Genomic DNA, 22,047 nt, shown 5'->3' with positions numbered 1-22,047 from the left:
TGAAAGTGAGACAAGTCCCCAGCAGCTATTCCAGGCATCTGGAGTTTTATCTGGAGAGGGTGATTGTCTGCCAAGGGGTCAGGAGGTGCTGGCGTGTGATCTCCACCCTCCACTTCCTCCTCTACACCCACTGCATTAAAAAAAAATCTCTTGGTTGGAAACTTTCACAACACAAACATCTGGCGGGTTTTGAATTCCAGCGCCACTGCAGTAGCGAGAGGGGAGAATACTTGTATCTATGCTGTAGATAGCTTTAGTTTTTAGATCTCCACTCTCCTCCTCCTCCTCCGTGGCTGATCAGTCAATGAAGATGAAAGCACATTTTCTGTTTAACTGAAACCTGAGTTATCTTTGTAACTTGGATATTGAGGGGTGGGTGGTTTTGCTTTATCTCAAAGTAACAAGCTACTGGTCTTCCTTAAGATAGGAATTCAGCTGAAGCTGCTTTTATTATGAGCGTTTGCTTAGACAGGGTGGGATCTGGTGCTTCTGTTCAGCGGCAGATACGTAACCATTGCAGGGCTTGCAGCCTTGCAATTTGTCCATGATAAATTGGCGACAGAGATGAAGGAATCCAAGATACCCATTCATGTTGTGGGTGACTGCTGCCTTTTCTCAATCAAATGGGAGAAAGAGTGTTGTTTAGTGGCTGGAACAAGTAGCCTGAGTGTCCGGAACTCGGTTTTATTCTTGGTGCTGTGACTGGCTCAGAATGTTGACCTCAGGCAAGTCAATGAACCTCTCTGTAAGATGGTTGTAATAATCATGGTCAGAGGATGCCTTGGAAACATCATGACATTTGCAGCCATTGTATTGTTCTTTCTGCTGTATGTTCTGTCCTTCTCTTCTGTCTTGTCTGTCTTGTCCATGTAGATTGTAACTCTTTAGGGGTAGGGTCTGTGTCATTCTGTATTTGTACAGCGCCTAGCACAATGGGGACTACCATATAGGGTGACCAGCTGTCTTGATTTTATAGGGACAGCCCTGATATTTGGGGCTCTGTCTTATATAGGCATCAATTATCCCCCCACCCCCTGTCCTGATTTTTCACACATGCTATCCGGTCACCCTACTACCATAGTACATATAGACAATAAATTGTCAGGCTTAGTTCATGTTTGTAAAAGCTGGGAGTTAATCACAGATGAAAGCTCGTCTATAAATACAAGCTCATCTCTAAACCCTCAGCTGGTGACTTCAGTCGAGGCAATTTACATTCGCTGGGGATCCGGCCCACAAAATATCACCTGGGCGCCTTTAAATCTCTTCCCTGTGAACGCATGTCAGGCCGTGGTGCTGCATGCGATGCTGCCACGCATGCCGAATGCACGTCCTTTGCAGATGAAAGGAGAGGCCCCTGCTGTTCTTCTGGTGGCTTTGGTGGGTTTCTATCTTACGTGGCCGTGTTAAAAGAGAGCGAGGGAGCGAGGGATTCTGCAGAGCCCGTTGGGATGTCTCGATGCTGAAGGAATTTAGCTCCTCGACACAGATTCCTTCCTCGCTCGCCCTGTTGTGCCGAAAGCCCCTCCCTGGCCCTGCCCAGGACTAGCATTGGAGCTGGGGGGGGGGGGGGGGAGCCGTGGTGTGGTAGGAGCCATGCGGCTGCCCCGGCCTTTCCCTCCCGCCGAGCATGTGGCTCTAACGTTGCTGGCACGGAGAGCGAGGGCCCCTGGCGGCTTTGTCTGCAGCCAGCCCGGCCTGCCCTGCCTCAGGGTCACCGCCGCCGCCCCCGCCCTGTGCAGAGAGGCGGCGTGACCGGCTCCGAGCCCTGAGCCGGGGGCAGCGCGCAGGAAGCGCCGGCCCGTTCCAGCACCGGGAGCGGGAGGACGCGCGGTTCAGCCCGACTCGCCGCTGGCTGCTGCTGGCTCCCGAGGCAGCGCGGGTGGGGGTTGCGCAAAGCGAACAAAGGGGGGGGGGTGTTTGGGGGGGGGGAGCGGCAGGGAAACCCGCACCACGCAGCGCCCTGCCTGGCTCCAGATCGCAGCTCTGCGCCTCTCGCAGCGAGCCGAGGAAGCGGCGCAGCGGCTGCCGGCTGGCTCAGGGAGTTACCGCGGCGCCGCAATGAGCTCTGCGTTTCACCCGAGTCCTTTTCCCGGCAGATCTTCCAATGGAGGCAGCTAGAGAACCTGTACTTCCGAGAGAAGAAGTTTTCCGTGGAAGTTCACGACCCACGCAGGTAAGCCGGCCAGCGACATCCAGCCTTCCTGAGGCGGGTTTCCACGCGCGCTGGGGGGTAATCCGGAGTCGTGCCCGTTCGCACGGGACGGGAGGGAGGGGAGCGGCTCGTTCTAGCTGTGGAATGGCCAGCAACGGTTCTAGGGGGAATGGAATGAAATCCGAGTCCGGGCCGCTGAGCTCTGTGCGGGGTCGGTTGTGGCGGTGAATGTCAGTGGATGCGATTTTTATGGCTGGCGATTGCTGTCAGTTTCCAGCATGTGCTTCGCATGTAGGGCCATAGACTATCCCATAGTTTACCGTACGGTCTGTTTTTTTTCTTTTCTTCCAACCTGCTGCGGAGCTAACGCCCTCTTGCAAATTGCTCGCAAAAGTTAGTTATCTGCAGATCTCAGTTATGCCTTTGAGAATCTTCCTGGCAGCACAATGTGCTAATGTGAGGATCTCGGTGTACTTACACTTCAGAGACTGAGGGGCATATTGAGGACGGGAGTACCCCCGTGTGACTCCGGAGTAATTCACTGAAGGGAATGCAGGTAGAAGTGAGAGCTGGATCTAAGCCTGGTTTCCTTAATGAGATACGTTTCTTCTTCGTTGCTTACTCTAATTTGGGAGATGGCTTGCGAATTAAGATGACCGTAACACTGTTAATCACTCTGGGTCAGAGTCTGCCCCACATTATGCCTGATCCAAAGCCCGTTGAAATGAGCGGAAAGGTTCCCATTGTGTGTAGCACATGACTCCACAAGTAGCCCGTGTTCAAATCAACTTGCAAAGCAAGGTATTACTCAGCAAGAGCCAGGGTAGAAGAATCGGGTCCTGTCTTTCCAGCTCAGATTTATTTTAGGTGCTGCCCTGTAACGTGTTTTGCAACTGGTTAGCCTGCAGTCCTAGTTCATGTTACAACAAAGATCACTGTCTATTGTGCCACCTATGTGGTTTGAGGGGGCTACAGTTAAGGGCAACTGCATCTGTATTCCACCTCCGTGGTCCACCAAGGGCACCCACTTTCAGGCTCCCAGCCATTAACTCTCTTGGGCAGAGACCCATGTCTCTCCCTCCTGACCAGGGTTTTTCCAGGCTGCACAGTTCCTACACGGTGGTATTCCCAGCAAGCCAGACTGCCTAAGCGGGCCAGTGTCTGTGCTTCACTTTCTCTTTGAATGCTGTGAACAGCATGATGGTTACCACTCAGCCCTTCCTAAGCAAACACATTGATTCTTAAGATGAAAGTATTACAGAGAAAACATAAAAACCAAGAGAAGTTCCTGTATGCACGCCTGCTAAACGCTGACCAGAGGTCACCCGGCAGTCTTATGGGGACTCAGTAGTCCAAAGCCTTCCGACCCTTCCCAGGATTGGGGTTCCCTCCTTGGACAGAAGGTCCTGTCCATTTGCTGGATCACAACACAGGCCTTGAGTCAGTTTCAACTCAGGTTGTTGATCCAAAATTCCTTTCTTTGGCTGTTGTTCACAACCTCTGTGAAATTGCTTAATCACCCCCCAGACTGTTCTCAATTCCTGGAGGAGCTGTGGTCACCCTCCCCCATGGAGTGATGTACAATCTCTGGCTCACAATGCTACAACATAAGCCAGTGGTCCCCAATGCGGTGCCCGCGGGCGCCATGGTGCCCGTCGGGGCATCTATGTGCACCCGCGTACTGGCCGGCGGACAAGCATCCACCGAAATGCCACCGAAAAGTGGCATCATCAAGAGGCGTCGCCGCCAAAATGCTGCCAAAAAGCAGCGTCACCAAGAGACGTCGCTGCCGAAATACTGCTGATTTTCAGTGGCGCTGCCTCTTGATGACGCTGCTTTTCGGCAGCATTTTGGCGGATGCTTGTCCGCCGGCCACGGTCCTCGGTGGCTCGTCGTCTGGCGCCCGCCACCCAGAAAAGGTTGGGGACCACTGACATAAGCAATACAGTTATGTATTGCTAAGCAATACATAAGCAATCTCCCAAAGATTTTGCAGGAAAGTGCTGTATCTGTCAGCTGGGGTAATAATGGTTCCAGATCAGAGGCAACCGGCTCTTAGCTAGAGGGGTGGGCAGCTCTGGTGTATTTCTCTTAGGGCTACTCTACATACAGTTTTTGTGCCAAAGCGTATCTGTACAGCCACCCACCCTTATAAAGGGGCTTATAGCAGTATGGCTTATTTCTGTACATTTGTTAAAGCAGTACAAAAACTGTGTGTAAACCAGACCGTCCTGTCCCGTTGGTCCTGTTCCTGGCCCCAGTTCAGCTAGGTACTTAAGCACATGCCTAACTTTAGGCGCATGGGTAGTCCCATTGAAGGCAACAGAGCTATGAATGTGTTTAAAGTTAGGCACATGCTTAGGAGCCCTACATTCCCTTACCCGTCAGACCCTTGGTCAGCAGTGAGTCCTGCGGAAGCCCATACCACAAACAAATCAAAGACCCACAGACACTCTAGACCCTAAGGCAGAATGTGTCATTTAAGTTGGGACTAATCAGAGTTACTAAAAGAACAATCCAGAAAGGAAGGCAAGTAGTTATGAGACGTGAAGACAATATTAAATTTGCAACTCAACAGCATGCAGGAAAATATGGTCACCCATTATATCTGTGCACAGTCGAACGGCTCCTATCCCAAACTGCTTGCAATCTGAATTGAGGTGGTTTGGATCCCTGGCATGGAAAACCTCCCTATTCTTTTCCGTGTAACCTTTATTGAACTGCATAAATGCCATGTCCTGGATTCCGTGTGGACTAGGCACTATATTGTGCAAATGATTTTTACTCTGTTAATTTTTCACTGTGTAGAATAGAAGCATGTTGAATATAAAAGACAGACTGTGCATGTTTCATTCTAATGCCTTGTATCAAACTGCCGCTTCTAGTGTAAAACAGTAGCCCACATTGCACTGTCAACTGGGAGTCCTGGATCCCGAAGGAACATATTTCAGATTCTAGTCTCCTGGTCGGGGGAGTGGGGTGGGGTGGACTTTTTCATGCTAAGTTGCGTAGCCTGTGGGGGTGGGGGGATATAACCAGAACAGTGCACTCTCAGCATTCCTTTTGAGTCAATCCGAACCAGAGTCTGTCAGCTTACCCACACTCACAAGCAGCACAGTGAGGAAGGAGGGGTGTGTGTGGGTGAGTGGTTAATGCACGAGGCTGGAAGTCAGAAGGCATGAGTTCTAGTCCTTGCTCTGCAAATGACCCCCTCCTTTGGGCAAGTCATTTAACTGGGTCTCAGAGACTATGTCTACACTACCACAGTAAGTCAACCTCAGTTACTCCACTCCAGCTATGTGAATAATGTAGCTTAGGTCGATTTACTGCAGTGTCTACACTGCGCTGGGTCAATGGGTGACACTCTCTCATCAACTTACCTTATTCTTCTCATTCAGGGTGGAGAACCAGAGTCGACCAGAGAGCAATCTGTGGTCAACTTGGCATGTCTTCACCAGACTCGTTAAATCGACCCCTGGTGCGAAGATCCGGCTGTAGTGTAGACATAGCCTCAGTTTCCTCATCTGTTGATTGGGGCTAATAATACTTATTGGGGGAGAAGAGAAGCAATGAAAGGATTAATTCATTCATAATTGTAGAGTGCTTGGAGATCCTTGGATGAAAGTCACTACAGAAATGTAAGCTGCTATTCTCTACAGTAAGAGGAGAAAGAGATTAGGGGAATCATCTGAGGAAGACATTTCCAAGAGGTCAGAGCAAATAATTAAATCTGACCTCAATAGAACTACTCAGTGCTTAGAGTTAGGCACATGCTTAAGTACCTTGCTGACCTGGGCCCAAGGCCCTGGATATATAAGGGGCTCAAGTCACAGTACGCTGTGGCTGCTTTGCATTACTAGACCAGCACAAAGCCTCCGGAGTGCGCCAGTGTGTCTGGGCCCAGGTGCTTAAATATAAAGCTACTAACGATCGAGGAGGGGCTCTCAACTCTGGACGGTTCAACTCCCAGGGAATCGTGAACTGGTGGGAGAAGTTGTGACCACACTGCTAAGTGGGAGGGCATTTCCAGCTAGCTCCTGGCTCGGTGCAGGAGGGAGGGGGGAAGCGGGGGCAGTATGGAAAAGGCTGAGAACACTGGAATATAGGATAACACCGAAACATGATACCAAGAGTCACAGCCTTTCACCTGGTTCCTGGTTCATGCTGTTTCTCAGCACTCAGAGTCTTCCACCCCTCTCCCCCCCATTACCTTTCACTGGGTTCTTAACAGCAACCATGTGCCTTTTCATCTGCACATTTAGTTGGACAACTTTTAATCCCACGTTGTTTAATGCTTCTGATTTGGTTCTGTAATAAAAGCGTGCAGTTGAAATGGCCCCAGACACAACGGTTGCTGTGCTCTCCAAAGCCAAGCCTGGGCTGGCAGTTTCAGTTCTGGATCCGCAGGGCTTGGGATTTGGGGGTGGTTGTTTTTCTGTAATTGTTCTTAGCTTAGTTTCAATTTTCCTTTGCAATTTGACTTTTTTTTTCTGTGCCAATTTCTCAAGCTCCCACTTACACAAAAAGAAATGAAATCGGGCGCACTCGAACACCGACAGATCTAGCATTTAATTGGAAGTGAAAGTTAGGCTGCTGAAGAGCTAGTTAAAGATGTAGCTAAGAGACGATGGAAGAGTGGGGGTCACAGTGTGTGTGGGGGACCCTGTGCTTCAGCAGGGAATCTTATCACCTCTGGGCATCAGAGAAAAATCCCCTTGCTCACCCTTGTCCATTGCACAGCTGCACACCTTCCCCACCCCTGCACACCACAGATGCACCCCCTCATCATCCCATGTGTAGCATGGATATACCACCTCGCCAACCCCTGCACTGTGCATTGACACCCCCCACTACTGCACCACCTCGCTACCACCCTGCATTGCCCGGCCGCACACCATAGGCAAAAGTCCATGACAATTAGTATCAGGCTTCTGTGTTATCCTAAAACAAGGAGGAGTCCTTGCAGCACCTTAGAAACTAACAAATTTATTTGGGCATAAGCTTTCGTGGGCTAGAACCCACTGCATCAGATGCATGAAGTGAAAAATACAGGAGCCGGTATAAATACATGAAAGGATGGGGGTTGCTTTACAAAGTGTGAGGTCAGTCTAACGAGATAAATCAATTAACAGCAGGATACCAAAGGAGGAAATACTGGCCTCCCCCACTACACCCGGCCAGTGTCAGGTAAAGGGACCCCTTTACCTGAACAAGTAGGGTGTTTTGTCAGGGAGGGTGCTGGACTTCATACACTAGTGACTTGATCCAAATCTTACGTCCAGGGAAGATGGAGATGCATACTTATAAAAGCTTTGGACTTAGTGACTTCCTAAGGATGTGCAGTGCATCAAAAGCAGAGCTTGGAAGAGAACCCAGGAGTCCTGACTCCAATCCAAACTCTGTCCACTAGACCATATTACCCCTGAGATATTGTTGTAATCACTATTAGTGCTTTTCAGCTTTTGCCGCTTGCAAGTCGATGTGTAACGTAAAATGAAGGCTCAGTGACTGTAGGTGGCCATCATTTCCCTTCTGTGATTTTCCCTTAGCCCAGAATAATAAGGGGAGCAGCTTTTTCGGCACGGTCCTTGGTTTTATTCTGCAGCCCAGCCTGCTGTTTGATCATTTTTCTCCTTCTCCATTTAGAGTCAAAGGAGGCTCTGGCATAAACACAGCTCATTCTGTCCTCTTGTCTAGGGCGTCTGTGACCAGGAGAACGTTTGGGCACAGTGGCATTGCCGTGCATACATGGTACGCCTGTCCTGCGTTGATCAAGTCCATTTGGGCTATGGCCATTAGCCAGCACCAGTTCTACCTGGACAGAAAGCAGAGTAAGGTAAGATGCTCACTGGAAGGGGAGGGTGCCGTAGATGGCTCCCGCTCACTCACCACATTTCCGACCTGCGGGTTCCAGTCCAGAACGTGGCTCCTGGTCTGCTTCTTTCTGTGCTTCTAACAAAATGAGGGTGGAATGGCTTAAAATATTGTTGGTTTGTGCTAGGACGAGGGAGTTTGATTTCCCCAGAGGCCTGTCAGGTGAGGTCTGGGGGCGTAGTTGGAACAAACCAGGAGAGCCACACGTGACTGAGTTCCTCTCCGTGTTGTTTCAGCGTATTTGCCAGTTCTCAAAGGGATACCGCCGTGAAGTCCGATCCGTTTCAGATCAATCAGTTAAAAGTACTTTCACGTTCTACATCTGCCTCTGAGTCCCGCCCTCCACCCCCTCCCGCAAGTTCTGTGGTGTTACAATCACACTTTCCTAGGGGAATAGTTTTTCTCCCCCCTTTTGCGGTGTGAAAGACAAACTGACTAACTGACCATATAAGTGAAACGTTTAGGTCTTGTCTACACTGCACGGTTTTTGTTGACAGAACAGTGGAGGTGTACATACTGAAATGCTCTTCCCGTCGATAAAAACAACAAGGAATCCGGTGGCACCGTAAAGACTAACAGATTTATTTGGACATAAGTTTTCATTTTTTACCCACGAAAGCTTATGCCCAAATAAATCTGTTAGTCTTCAAGGGGCCACCGGACTCCTTGTTGTTTTTGTGGATACAGACTAACATGGCTACCCCTCTGATGCTTGACGCTCCTGCTGACGTAACTCCCCTGCTAGACCGACATAATGAAACCACCTCCACAAGAGGCGTAGGGCTTACGTTTGTGCAGTTAGGGCGACGCAGTGTCTGTGTAGACATTGTGTTCCTTGCGTCGGCTGTTGGCTGTCATTCTTGTCAATTCCATGGCTCCAAAGCCAGGCCCTGGGCTGCCGCCTGGTCTCTGTTCCAAGCCACTGCCAACCAGGCTCCCGGCTTGGGCTGCTACAAGGGCTCCCTGCTGCGAGCCCTGCTGCCCTCTTGGGTCCCTGCTCCCCGCTGGGAGCATGGCAGCTGTGCCCCGCTGCTCCTGGCTGAAAGCCAGATGTGAGACCAGCTGGGCTCGCAGTGGGGAGCTGCTTGGAGCTGACAGCCCTTGCTCTTAGCCGCCCCACACTGCCTCTCTTCAGTTGGTGGAAGCACTCTGCTGAGGACATCAGCCACTGCAGTAATTAATATGGTGGCTGTAAGTCAACCTAACACAGGTCGACTTACCTTTATAGTGTAGACTTAGCCTACGAAGTGCTGGCCAATGTACAAGGAAACAACCTCAAAAATAGAGAAGAGTGTATTTTCCCCCTCTACTCCCGTTCAGTTATAATTTTAGGTGTACCCATCCTGGGAAGAGCAGCAGGGAGATCACTTTCAGACAGAGGTATGATTTTTAAACAGGTGATGTCCCTTTAAATATGAACAATGCTGGTGTAACAAAGCTTGGAGGCACTGTAGGAAATGTCCAGTTGGGGGCACCAGATTCTTGAACCCTCATCTGCTCTCCCCTCGTTCCCCAGGAAGTTCCAAACATTCATACCCTTTGCGCCCCACTTCCAGGGAGATGTGCTCAATCCTGTCATCTTCTGGCTTTATTTCCCCCACTTCCAGCACGAGAGCTTTGCCTTCCAGGCGGACATCATGGGCAGCTGCACTTTCCTCACCTCCCTACGCAGCTGTGAATAGGAGAAACCTGTATATAGCCTGGGACATTAGCGCCTGTGGGAACTTTCAAAGTGCCTAGCCCTTTTTAAAAATCAGAAGCAACCAACAAACAATAGCAGATTCCCCTCCTCTTGGTGGGAGGGTCAGGGACTTCTCATGGCTAGCTTCTTTTGTTGCCAGCAGATTGTGTTTCAGATTGTGAGTGCGCATCTGATCTCTCTCTCTCACGCCCACGGGCAACACCGCCCACCAGCCATCATCAGTCAATCAGTCATGTTTGTGACCCTGTCAAAATGCTTTGTCACAATAATCCCAGCTGTCATGCTATTGCTTTGGTGTTAATACACACAAATATTTTTGTCCCTTTCTCTTAAAGGGTTGGGATTTTAGCCTGTTGTCCCCGTCTTTAAGGGACATTGCCAAGATTGATGTATAAACTTCTCATCTGGGCCCATTTAAGTTTCATCGGTCTGCTTGATTAGTCCTGCTGATCCAAGTGTTGTTCCTGGGTGTCTGTTTTATGAAACCAGCAATGGACACCCCAAAGTGGAGCTGTGAGATACTTGATGACTTCAGTTCTTAGGGGTTTGTGCAAATATTTTTTGTTCACATGGGTTTGCACCCCTTTAAAATTTCACTCTGAGGGCCTGTCTACACCACTCAGCTTTAAAAGACAGCATGTGTAAACGCTTTGTCGGCACTTTTGCCGACAAAATACTTTCCGCCCTGCAAGCAGCGTTAGCATTGTCAGCAGGACAAAGCCGCGTTCACACTGCGACTTGCGTCGGCAAAACTTTTGCCTTTCGCTGCGGGGCTTTTTTAAGTATCTGTGAAAGACAAAAGTTTTATCGACAACTTTGCAGTGTAGACAAGCCCTCAGTTGCAGCTTTAGATTAATCCCAATTTAAAAGCAGAACGTACAGGACTCCCTGGGTTTGCATCAAACCCTGTCATTTCACATGGTTTTGAGAAAAGACAATAAACCTGCTGAAACTTGCTCAAAACTGGGCCCAGATTGGTCCTAGCAGTTGAGATGAGATTAGATGCAGCACTGTATGACACAATACATTCTGACAAACCGGGCCTGAATTCTGAGTTCCTAACAAAACCTGAAACCAAGCAAGTCCTGCATCTTTTCAGATGTTGCTCTGATGTTTGGCACAGCTCTGCTGGCAAAGCCAATCTGCAGCAAAACCGATCCACATCTTTTGTTCACAATCCTATGCACAATTGAGCATTTTGCCAGTCCATGGAGACCCTGAACTCTTATTGCTGCTGTTTCTATCTGCTCTGATCTGGAATTCAAGCAGAATGTGGAAATTTACAAGACTTCCAGGGCTCCGAATGAACTCTTCAGGATGCAAAATTCTTGTCCATTCCCCTTTTTTCTGCACAGAGCAGACAAACTCAGCAAGGCAAAGAGCCATGTCTATGCACTGGTGACTACACTAAGTCAGTCAAATGTTTGCCCTATTGGCCTCAAGAGATTTGTTTTTATAGGACTTTCTGATAACACAGATGCTCTTGAATGCAATAGGGCTCCCAGTTGCATGGAGCTTAAATGAGTTAAATTGTCAGAAAAGGTGAGGGAGATTCTAAATGTCCTGTTGAAACACACGCAGCACAAAATCCTTCAGCACAAGTGACAAGGCCAAACTGATCCATGGTGTCAATCCATCCCTCGTGCCGCTGCAGGTTCCATAGACTATCTGACCTCGTTGGAAGGGCACCACTGATTTTAAAAACTGCTTTGAAATTAATCCCAAATGAGCAAGTCTCCCTCCAAAGAAATGAGACTTGCCAGGTCTGTGCAATGATTCATTAAACATGTTCAGAATTGGGGGACTGAATGGCCCCGGGGAGTGGTAATGGGATATAGTCTAGCCATGAACTGCTAGGCTGCCTGTACAAATCCAGCCAGGCCTCATAGCTAGCTGTTCAGTGGCCTCTGTGAAGGGAGTTAATTGATTTGAGTCCTGTTCCCTCCAAAGAACAAAAAACCCATAAGTTAATTGTCATCATTGTAAGGCAGCCGAGAGGCCCAGGATAGAAGCAGTGTAGAAACTAACCCCTTCTCCTTTATAGAAGTGTTCCCTCTAGGTATGTTAGTGAGACTGTGGACCTGAGTCCTATCCAAAGCCTGTTAAAGTTAACAGGAGTCTTTCCTCTGACTTCAGTGGCCTTTGGATCAGGCCTTTCACTGGGGGAGCTTGCACTGCCTGTTCTCAGTTGTACTTCCCCTTGCTGTTGTCTGAATGAGTAGCGGACTTCAGGCTCCAGGAACTTCTGGCCACGGTCTTTATCAGCACTAACTTTACACACGCACGTACAAAGGAGGGCATGTTCCCAGCAATTAGCTGGATCTGCATGCCAGTAATGGACTGTACCATCCAGTATTACTGCCTCTGCTCACCATTGTTCTATAAGTACATTAGCCAGGGCACAGTCTGATAGATGGGCCCAGTTTCTATTCTGATTTACACCCTGGAGATCAGTGGGGTTGGACCTCAGTGCTTCTCACTGAAGTTGTAATGCAAATGCTGTATGAGGATGCGAAGTCACTAATGTGTGAATAGATCAAAGACTTGTCGCTCCTGAAAATCAGACTAGTAGACGGCCAAATATCAGGCAGATCCTGCCCAGGCTCATGGTCAGTAACTGGACAGCCAGTTCAGACAAAATAAGAAGCGATCTGACCCACCAGCTAGAACTGAAATTGAACCTTCAAAAGTTGTTAAAAATATTGTTCAGTTTCATGCGCCTCAGCACTTCTTGGTTTTGACCAGAAACAGCCAGGCCAAGATGCTGAAAGACTGCTTCCCCTCCCCCCATGTTTCTTACCTGAGGTGATGAGGTATATTGGAGAGGAAGGCTGAATGGCTAGGAGGCTCGGCTGGGCATTGAGAGATTTAGGTTCAATTCCATTCCAGAGGTTTTGTGTGACCTTGACAAGTCACTTAGGGCTGAATGCTCAAAAAGAGCCTAACTCCTTTTGAGCGTTCAGTCCGTGATCTCTCTGTGCCTCAGGTCCCCCATCTGTAAAATGAGGTTAATAGCAGTTCCCTATCTCACAGGGGTGTTATGGGGTTAAATATGTTAAAAATTGTGAGGTGCTCAGATATTGCAGAAATGAATGTCACATAAATACCTAAGATAGATAGAGGATGTGTGACTAGTAATACTTCTCTAGCACCTTCCATCTGAGGATCTCAAAGCACTATGTTTACATATAGTCATGAATTAAGCCTAAAACCCGCCATGAAGTAGGGATCCATTTTATCCCCTTTATTATTCCACAGATGTGGAAACTGAGGCAGAGAGGTTAAGTGACTTGCCCAAGGTCACATGGCAAATTAGTAAAAGCCAAGAATGGAGCACAGAACTCTCCTTTCCCAGTGCTAAACCATGCTTCTTTCCTTCACCTATCTAAACTATCTGAACTTTTTCAGAGTGCAAAGTAAGGCTGGATATCTCCTAGGAACAGGTTTTCTTGCAAGATTTCTAGGATTCCCTGTTTTCATTCCAGTGGGTATAAGCAGCCTAGCTTTTGGGTGCCTGTCCAAATCAGACTTCCAAACATTGTGAACAGTTGCCACTTGAAAACATTAAGGCCAAACTATAGTACCCTCTCCTAGCCTGGGGGAGGAATTACTCACCCAAGTAGTCCTACTGCATCAAATGGGTCTGCTAATGTACATGCTTACCAATGGAAGTACAGGTTCTACAGCTGGGCCCAAAAATTAAACATGAAATGAAGGTTTTCAGGCCAGTGGCAAATCCTGGATTGTTCGGCACAGTGTGACACCAGTTCTCTGAGTTAATAGAAACTCCAGGTTAACCAAAGGTCAGCATGTCCTTGGGGTTGCATTACTTGAAGCTCCACACAGCAGTGGAGGTTCAGGTTCTTATGAGCTGCGCCCGGACACCCAGGTCTGAAACCAGGATTTTACGAAGTGTTCAGATAAGAAGCCTTCCCCGAGACCTTTATAAAACTGGGGTTAGCTGTTAAAGCACATTAGGTTCAAAACTACAGTAACTCCTCGCTTAACGTTGTAGTTATGTTCCTGAAAAATGCGACTTTAAGCGAAACAGTGTTAAGCGAATCCAGTTTCCCCATAAGAATTAATGTAAATGGGAGGGTTAGGTTTCAGGGAATTTTTTGTCACCAGACAAAAAACGATATTGTATATAATGCATACACCCCCCCCCCCACACACACACACACAAAGTATAAGTTTTAAACAAACAATTTAATACTGTACACAGCAATGATGATTGTGAAGCTTGATTGAGGTGGTGAAGTCAGAGGGTGGGATATTTCCTAGGGAATGCCTTATGGCTAAATGATGAACTAGCATTCGGCTGAGCCTTCAAGGGTTAACACATTGTTGTTAATGTAGCCTCACACTCTACAAGGCAGCACGAATGGAGGGAGGGGAGACAGCATGTCAGACAGAGACACACACCCTGTGTGTGGGAGAGAGAGAGATGCGCATTGCCCCTTTAAGTACGCTGCTACCACATTCAAAGTACATTGCCTTTAAAAAGATCGGGAAGTTGAGACAGCAGCTGCTGCCAGCTCTCTCTGTCCTGAGCCCTGTTGTGTCTCCCCCCTGCTCTATATGGAGAAGGGGTAAGTGGGGGGCAGGAGTAGGGGGGAGGGGGACACCCTGACATTAGTCACCCCCCTTCCCACACAGCAAGGGCAGGAGCAGCACTTGGCAGTCGGGGGAGGGACAGCTGAACTCCCAGCAATTGGTAGCCTGCTAGGCAGCTGCTGCACAGGGAACTTTGGGTAGCGGGGAGCTGATAGGGGGGCTGCCGATCCACCCTGGTTCCAAGCCCCCACCAGCTAGCTCCAACGGGCTGCTCTTCCTGCAGCAAGCGACTGCCAAACAACTTCATAAGGGAGCATTGTACAACTTTAAATGAGCATGTTCCCTAATTGATCAGCAACGTAACAACGAAACAATGTTAACCAGGACGACTTTAAGTGAGGAGTTACTGTAGTCTGAAAGAAAAACCAGTTTCCAGAGCGGAGGCTGAATAGCAGTCAGCTCTCAGGTCCATGTCCAGCATGCTCAAATCACATCCAATTGGGTTCCTTTTGGTGTAGGAATTTCTGTTTGCTTTGCCTGGCTTTTTAGTTTATTTAGTGGATTTAATAACCAACATACAGAATAGGATTCAAGACATAAGCCCAATACTGTGTTTACAATGGCGCCGTGGTGGTGGGCCCACAGTCACAAGGGGCCCCAACGCCCAGACCATGGTCCTGAACCCAGCACTCTGCCCACGAGACCCCACCCCTGCTCGGCCTCTTTCCCCCAAGACCCCACTCACTCCTCTCCACTCCCTTCTCCCCCAGCCTCCTGCTTACTCCTCCCCGCCCCCTCCTCCCCGTGCGAGTGCCAGGTGGGACCTTTGGGGGGAAGAAGCTAAGCAGGGACAGGATCTCAGAGGGAACAGGCCGAGTGGGAGCGGGACCTCGGCGGGTGAGGGGGGGAAGGCCAAGTGGGGACGGAGCCATTCTCCGGGCACCAGGGCCCACAAAAGATTAATCCGGCCCCACATAAGCCAGTCCTTAATTGAAGGGGGGAAGAAACTTTCCACATGGGCTGATTCTTCCATAACTGCCTAATACGGGGTTTCTTGCACAGTTCTCTAAAGCAGCAGTTCTCAGACGGGTCCGCGGACCCCTGGGGTCTGCAAGGGTACTCCAGGGAGTCCGCGAGTCATGTCCGGGACCACCGGCCCTGCTGAGCAACCCCTCTCTCTCAGCTGTTCTGCGGCGTGCAGGAGGGAGGGGGACGGAAAGAGGTGGGGCAGTGTGGGGGGTGGAAAGAGGTGGGGCGGGGATGGGGCCTTGGGGGAAAGGGTGGAGTGGGAGCGAGGCCTGGGGCTGAGCGGGGGTTGAGCACCCCTGGGAAAAATTAGAAGCCGGCTTCGGGGGGTCCATGAAAATTTTTTAATCAAAATGGGGGTCTTCGGATTACTAAAGTTTGAGAACCACTGCTCTAAAGCATCTGGAGCTGGGCCCTGTCAGAGACAGGATACGTAGCTAGACTGACCATTGGCAATCTGGCAGTTCCTATTGTAAGGTAGATGAGGTGGGTATTCTAGACACAAGAATTGACTAAAATTGTCACGTACATACAAAACACTGCTAGTATCTAGGGCTTGTCTTCACTGCAGCATCACTCGTGATATACTCGGAGTGTTGGCCCTAACCCACCTCCTGTCCACATGCAGATATCTCCAGCTTGAGCTAAGTGGTGCTTTCAGTTCCAGCTAGCTGGCCCGTCCGGGGTGTGGGCGGGTTGAAAGCTCTAGTGCTGCTGACCCCAGAGCTAGTAATGCAGTGGGGATGCAGCTACCGGCTGCAACTCAAGTTAGCAAAACTCATCGGCTGCTAATCCAGTGACTCCGCTGATCCAGTCCTGCTGCGCTGCTAGTCAAAGCCCTCCACGTGGCTAACGTGTTGTTTCACAGTGTGGCCGCTCTCCGCGGAAGTGGGCTAGAGGAGTAACTCCAGCTAACCATTGCAGTGAAGACTAGCCTGTAGTCTGCACAGCCATTGTACAGGACTGAGGCCTTGCATTGCTTTCTGTTCTAGAGCTTTCTACAGCCCCGCAGGGTGAAGTCCTCTGTTCTTAACATCATGGGCGCCACGTTTTCCTACCAATGTTCCCAACCCTTATTATGTAGGGACCATGTGGGGGCATAAGTAAATCTTTGTGCTCATTCAGGCTTAGATACAAAGCTGACTGCCGCCAATGGAAAGAGTCGTGTTGACTTTAGTGGGCACTGGATGGCTTCTGCTCTGAGGCTACCCAGCAAGAAGGATGCTAATTATGTTGGCATTTTTGGTGGTTTTCTTACTGTAGCTCTTAACATTCAGATTCTCTGGATGTGGTTCTTTGATTTAAGGGCCAAGAACGGGGGAAGGGAGTCCCTGGCAATGCAGAGATATTAACGAACAAAGAAGCAATGGCAGAGTTGCCCCCAGATTCTAAACACAACAAGGGCAGTAGACAACGTGGGCATTCGAGTGCCAGTTTCCTTCCATTCTTGGAAAATAATCTGAGTTGGCTTTTGAGGGCCTGTTTCCTGCTGCGGTGAAAGGATTCTTTGCTTCTGTGACACTTAAAGAAATGCCAGACTGTAAAACACAGCTCTGTGTCTATTCCCAGTCCAAGATTCATGCTGCGAGAAGCCTAAGTGAAATCGCTATTGACCTGACTGAAACTGGAACGCTGAAGACTTCAAAACTAGCCAACATGGGAAGCAAAGGCAAAATTATCAGCGGCAGCAGTGGCAGTCTTTTGTCATCAGGTAAGTCCTTTCCCTTGTAACTGCATGCGAAATATGGGTTCCTGCCCCTCTGCTGGAGAAAAGAGGAAGATGTAGCTTTGTATTAGGTAAGAGCTGCCAGGTGAGGTATGGGGCCCTTCAGAAATGAATCCGACAGTAACAAGATTCTTCCTTTCAGCTTCCATCTCTCTGGGTATGTGATATCTGTCTCTCATCCCCTCCATCACCACCACCACCCAACAGGAGATCCAGGCTCCAGTGTGACCCCATTCCCATCCTCACTGCGAATTTCCTCTTTCTCCCCAGGATGCCATCTCCAGTCTTCTCAGCTTCTGCTGCTACCTGACCTATCCCCACACCCTGCTCCCCCAAATCCCTCACGCACCCACCTCCCTACTGCTACCCAGCCTGTCTCTCACAACCTCCATCAGCTGTTGTGGCTCATTTGGGAAGCACATGCTGGGGGAGAAAGGCAGAATCTCCTCAAGAGATTCTGCACTGATTCTGCCTTGTCTCTTAGCCGCTGAAATTCATTCTCCATCTTCCAGCTAGTGCTCCCTGCTCATCTGGCCTCTCAGCTCTCCAAAGAGCCAGTTTCCAGGTACCGTTCATCTAGAAACTGCCTAGTGCCCCAAGTTTTATAAGGTTTCTTTGTGTGGAAAGTGCTTAGATGCTTCTGTCAAGATGTTCAGTGTGTAATAGGCTGGAGGGTGAAGGGGAGCTGGAAGCTGTCATTTCCAACTCAAGTAGACATGCTTGTGCTAGCTCTGATCGAGCTAGCGGGTTCAACATAGGAATGTAGCGGCATGAGAGGCAGGAGGGATTGGACACCCCGTAGTTTGGCTTCTTTATAAAGTGGAATCATCAGTAGTTATGGCAGAAGCCAAACAGGGATGCCTGTCAAAGGGATTCCACCACTGGGGAGTGGGAGTCAGGAGCCCGAGGTCTATTCATAGGCGACTGGTGAAAATATTCTTTGCAGGCAGCAGAGCCCACCCTGCACTCTCCACGCAGCTCCCTGCTCCGGCCCATTGGCCCTCGCTGCTTGGCAATTCAGAGGAGCCCACCACAGTGTCATCTGAGGCATGTATCCACACTCAGGCAAAATCCTCCATCCGCAGTGCCCCACTCTGCCCCTTTCCTGGCCCTGGCACTGCCTGACAGACACAGGGCCTCAAGATTTCTACCATCCCCAGGGTTCCCCTTCTACCCTCCATCACCTCAGGGTCTGCCCCCTATGCTTGGACTCCCCTTCTCCTCCCCACAGATCTCCCCCCTTCTCTGGGACTCCCCTTCTCCCCCCCCCCCATCACCTGAGGGTCTCACCTCCTCCCCTGGGACTCTCCTTCTCCCACACCAGCACCAGGATTTCCCCGCCCTCCAGAATTCTCCTTTTCTCACATCCCCATAGGAGCTCCCCCTTCCTCCTGGGATACTCCTTTCCCCACATTTCCCTCAGGATCTCCCCCTTCCCCTGGGACCATAGGTGTTGAAACTAGGGGTGCTGGGGGTGCTGCTGCACCCTCGAGCTAGAAGTAGCAATAACAACCAAATACATGGTTTCTGCCTTCAGCACCCCCACTATAAAAATTGCTCCAGCACCACTGCCTGGAATGCCCCTTTCCCCCCATCCCTTCAGGACCTCCCCCCATCTACTAGAATTCCCCTTCCCCCCATCATCCCCTCAGGATCTCCCTCATCCCCTCAGGACCTCTCCCCATCCCCTCAGGATCCCCCTCCTTTGGTCTGGGACTCTCCCCTCCAGTCACCTCAGGGTCCCTTCCCCATGCCTGGGACTCTCGCCCTGTCTCATCAAACCTTCCCTGGAGGCACCAGTCTGGAGCCAGCACCTCTGGGGACTGAGGAATCTAGCTCCACCTTCCAGGAATCCAGCGAGCGGGCAGGACTCTCACCCCATGACACCCCATCCTGCCCCCGGACCCACTAGACATGGGGCTTCCCCTGCTGATCTGGACATGCACATGGGCAGCAGGGTGGCTCAACAATAGATTTGGGAGGGTTGAGTCCACTCTAGCCCTAACCACCTGCTGCCTATGGGTCTGTTCCTGGTTCCACCACTTCCTGCCTGCGTGAGCTGGGCAAATCTCTTAACCTCTCTGTGCCTAAACTTTACCATCTGTACAGCAGTGATCACGTACCTCTTAGGAGTGGTGTGAGGGCTAATGGTTTGTACAGGGCTGCAAACTCCTCGGAAGAAAAGCTCGCCGGGAGTGTAAAGCATTATCATCACAATGATGGGTTATTTGAGTGAAGTGTAGAGGACATCACTTAGACTCATTAAAATCCATAAGAATGGAAACATGTGACATGGGAGAAGGATCTTTTCATAATTATAGAGGGAAATGTACCCTCTGAGGACCACAGGCTGCAAAACCAAATCCATACTGACTCTATACATCAACTATGCAGCAGTACGTCCTTTGTGGCTAGCTTGAAATGCCTCAAAAACAGGCAATAAGAGTTACGTTTTAAGCAGGCTGCGGTCGAGAACAACTTGTTTTGGAATTCTCTTCCTAGCCTGTGAACAGAGATGCCGTTCTGTTTCTCCTGTCCCTCAGGACGCAGCGCACAATCCACTGTTTGTGCCAAGTATCAGTTCAGGGAGTTGCAGTGGCTGGGCAGTTTCTGGTGTGGTGTTGAGTTGTTGGAGTTCTTTGTTTGTTTGGCTCTCCCACTGCTGAAAGCAAACAACATCAAGTAGCCCAGGAAATGCTAAGAGCCCCTCCAGAGATCCCAGCCTTGCTGGCACCGTTCCCATGCCCAAAAGCTATTTGCCACCAATGCGGTGTTTGTGTTAGTATGCTGACTTTCAACCTCACCCCCATACCGAGGAATTCAGAGTGCCGGGTTCTGTGCTCACACCAGCCTGACTTCATTGACTTCACTGGGTTTGCCCTGATTTTCACAGGTGGAAGTCAGGAGAAAATCCGGCCCCAAAACATCTTGAGGCCAAATCCTGATCTCGATTACACCAGTGTAAACCCAGAGCAACCCCGCTGACATCAGATCTTTGCCCACTATTTTTTACACCCTGCTTAAAACCCAGTCAGCCTGGATAAGTTTGGAGTGTTGGGTTTACATGTTCAGTAGGCTTGCCATGGTGACAGAGAGCATGCGGAGTTAAATGGCCTGGGGCTGGGCAGGTGGTTCAGATGGATCCAGCCGCAGTTGAGTGCACACCTAAAACCCAGGCGTATGTGAATTTGCTTTGGTGAAGGTTTATACTGTGCTCCCGGTGTGACAAGATGGAACGTCAGCTGTTAGAGACCCGTACTCAGAGCCAGCTTTTGGGATCCACCAAACCTATGATCAAAGGCCCCTCATATTCAGGACAGTCTCAGATTTAACAGAGGGCTCTGGAGCTTGCCACTGTCTGGTAGCTGCAGCTGTGATGCCTTATCTAATGAAGGAGGGGTGAGACAAAGGGGATCTGTAGGAAGGAGGAGTGCTTTAGAGGACTTTGGGTCCCCAAGAATGATCTAGAACCCAGCAGTGATCCCACGTGCACGCTGGGAAGCCATAACGGCTACCTAGGGGGGAGGAGCAGGTTGGCTGCTTATGGCTGACCCATGGGAATTATTTGTATTACTGTAGCACCTACTCAGGGCCCTGAGCCCATTGTGCTAGATCCTGTACAAACACAAAACTCCCCATGCTGCAGGAGCTTCGTTCTTCTCTGCAGGGGAGAGCAGGCAGCTTGGGGCTTGATCCAGAACCCAATGTAGAGAGTGTGAAGACACCACTGACCTCAGCAGGCTCTGGATCAGAGACCCCTGGTTGCTTCCTTCTGTGCCCATAGAGCCCATTCCATTAACAAAGGCTGAAGTTTGGGTTTACTCAGCTTTCTGATAAGCACAGAAACTTTGCTGGGTTCATCTCTCCTTAGCGTCAAACTGATCAAGCCCCTAAACATTGCTTAATGTGAGCAGACCAGACCTGGGAGTGTAACGGTCCTGGATGCTCAGCATACCAGATCCTGGTGCGCAACTAGCACGTTCCCCGGGCTCCCTCCGAATGGTTTGCATTTCCTCCCTTTGTGCTGACGATTATTAATACATGATCGTAACAATGATGTGTTATTGTTGTAGCTGAGGGCTACCATTTATGGATCTCAAGAGAATGAGAGTTGAGTGATTAAGCGGCCGCTGTAAATTTCCAGACTATAAATACATGGAGTTATCATGAATCACAGGGGGGAAAATAGAAAATGTTTCTCTTTTTCACTGCTGGGCCCTCTTTCCTGATCCTTGTTTTTCTCTGCTCTATTCCTTGGAGTTTCTTCATGTCTTCCCCTAAGTTCCCTCTCTTCAGCTGGCTCCTCCTAAAGGAACAAACCAAAAACCGTGGTGAGAAGCTCAGATTGACACTGCCAAGTGTTCCCTGCTTTTATGTAGATGACACGTGAAACCGCAAATTATTATTATTTATTATAGCAACACGTAAAAGTCCCAACTGAGATGGGGCACCCATTGTGCTAGGTACCATCTAAAGACATTGTGAGAGACGGTCTCTCCCTGAATGGTCACAATAAACAGGACAGACAAAGGGTGAGTGGAGAAACAGAGGGCAAGTCAGCAGCGTCAGAAATAGAACCCACGTCTTCTGACTCCCCAGCCAGGGCCCCATCCACTAGATCATGCTGCCTCTCTCCTTCTGTGTCTTTGCAGAACTGTAAGTTAAATGTCTGACTCCCATCTGCACCTTTAGAATCTCTCCCATGAACCTTGGCCCATCTTTTGAGAAGAGAAAGGCCTCAACCAAAATCCTAGGCCAACCAGTGAACAGAGCCGAGTTCAGGGCTCAATCCTCTCTCTGCAGCGCATCATGCTGAATCAGAATACCCTGGAGTTTGGGCTGGGGTCTGACCTGGATTTGGGAACCTAACGTTTAGGGCTGTTGGGATATGAAGTGTTAGTTCTGTCAGTGGTAGTGATGTGAAGTCTGGTTCTGATCTCACTCTGGTTTAAAGCAGGAGTAAATGCAGTGAAGTCAACAGAGATACAGCCATGTAAATGAGATCAG

At 49.6% G+C, this 22,047-nt stretch overlaps 1 protein-coding gene across 4 annotated transcripts in view; it reads left to right on the top strand.

Annotated features, from left to right (window-relative positions):
• Window positions 1-22,047, top strand: part of FRMD4A (FERM domain containing 4A) — a 314,917-nt gene that overhangs the window by 259,905 nt on the left and 32,965 nt on the right. For all 4 annotated transcript variants that reach the window (XM_044983445.1, XM_044983439.1, XM_044983452.1 and 1 more), the window contains 3 exons: window positions 2,100-2,176; window positions 7,853-7,991; window positions 16,884-17,025. In XM_044983445.1, the coding sequence (XP_044839380.1) occupies window positions 2,100-2,176; window positions 7,853-7,991; window positions 16,884-17,025 (358 nt within the window). The remainder of the gene's footprint in view (window positions 1-2,099; window positions 2,177-7,852; window positions 7,992-16,883; window positions 17,026-22,047) is intronic.

Source organism: Mauremys mutica, chromosome 1 (assembly GCF_020497125.1).
Source record: "Mauremys mutica isolate MM-2020 ecotype Southern chromosome 1, ASM2049712v1, whole genome shotgun sequence".
In the NCBI taxonomy this organism is placed as follows: domain Eukaryota; kingdom Metazoa; phylum Chordata; order Testudines; family Geoemydidae; genus Mauremys; species Mauremys mutica.
The sequence above is the reverse complement of the archived record's forward strand: the minus strand, read 5'-3'. Positions and strand labels throughout refer to the sequence as shown.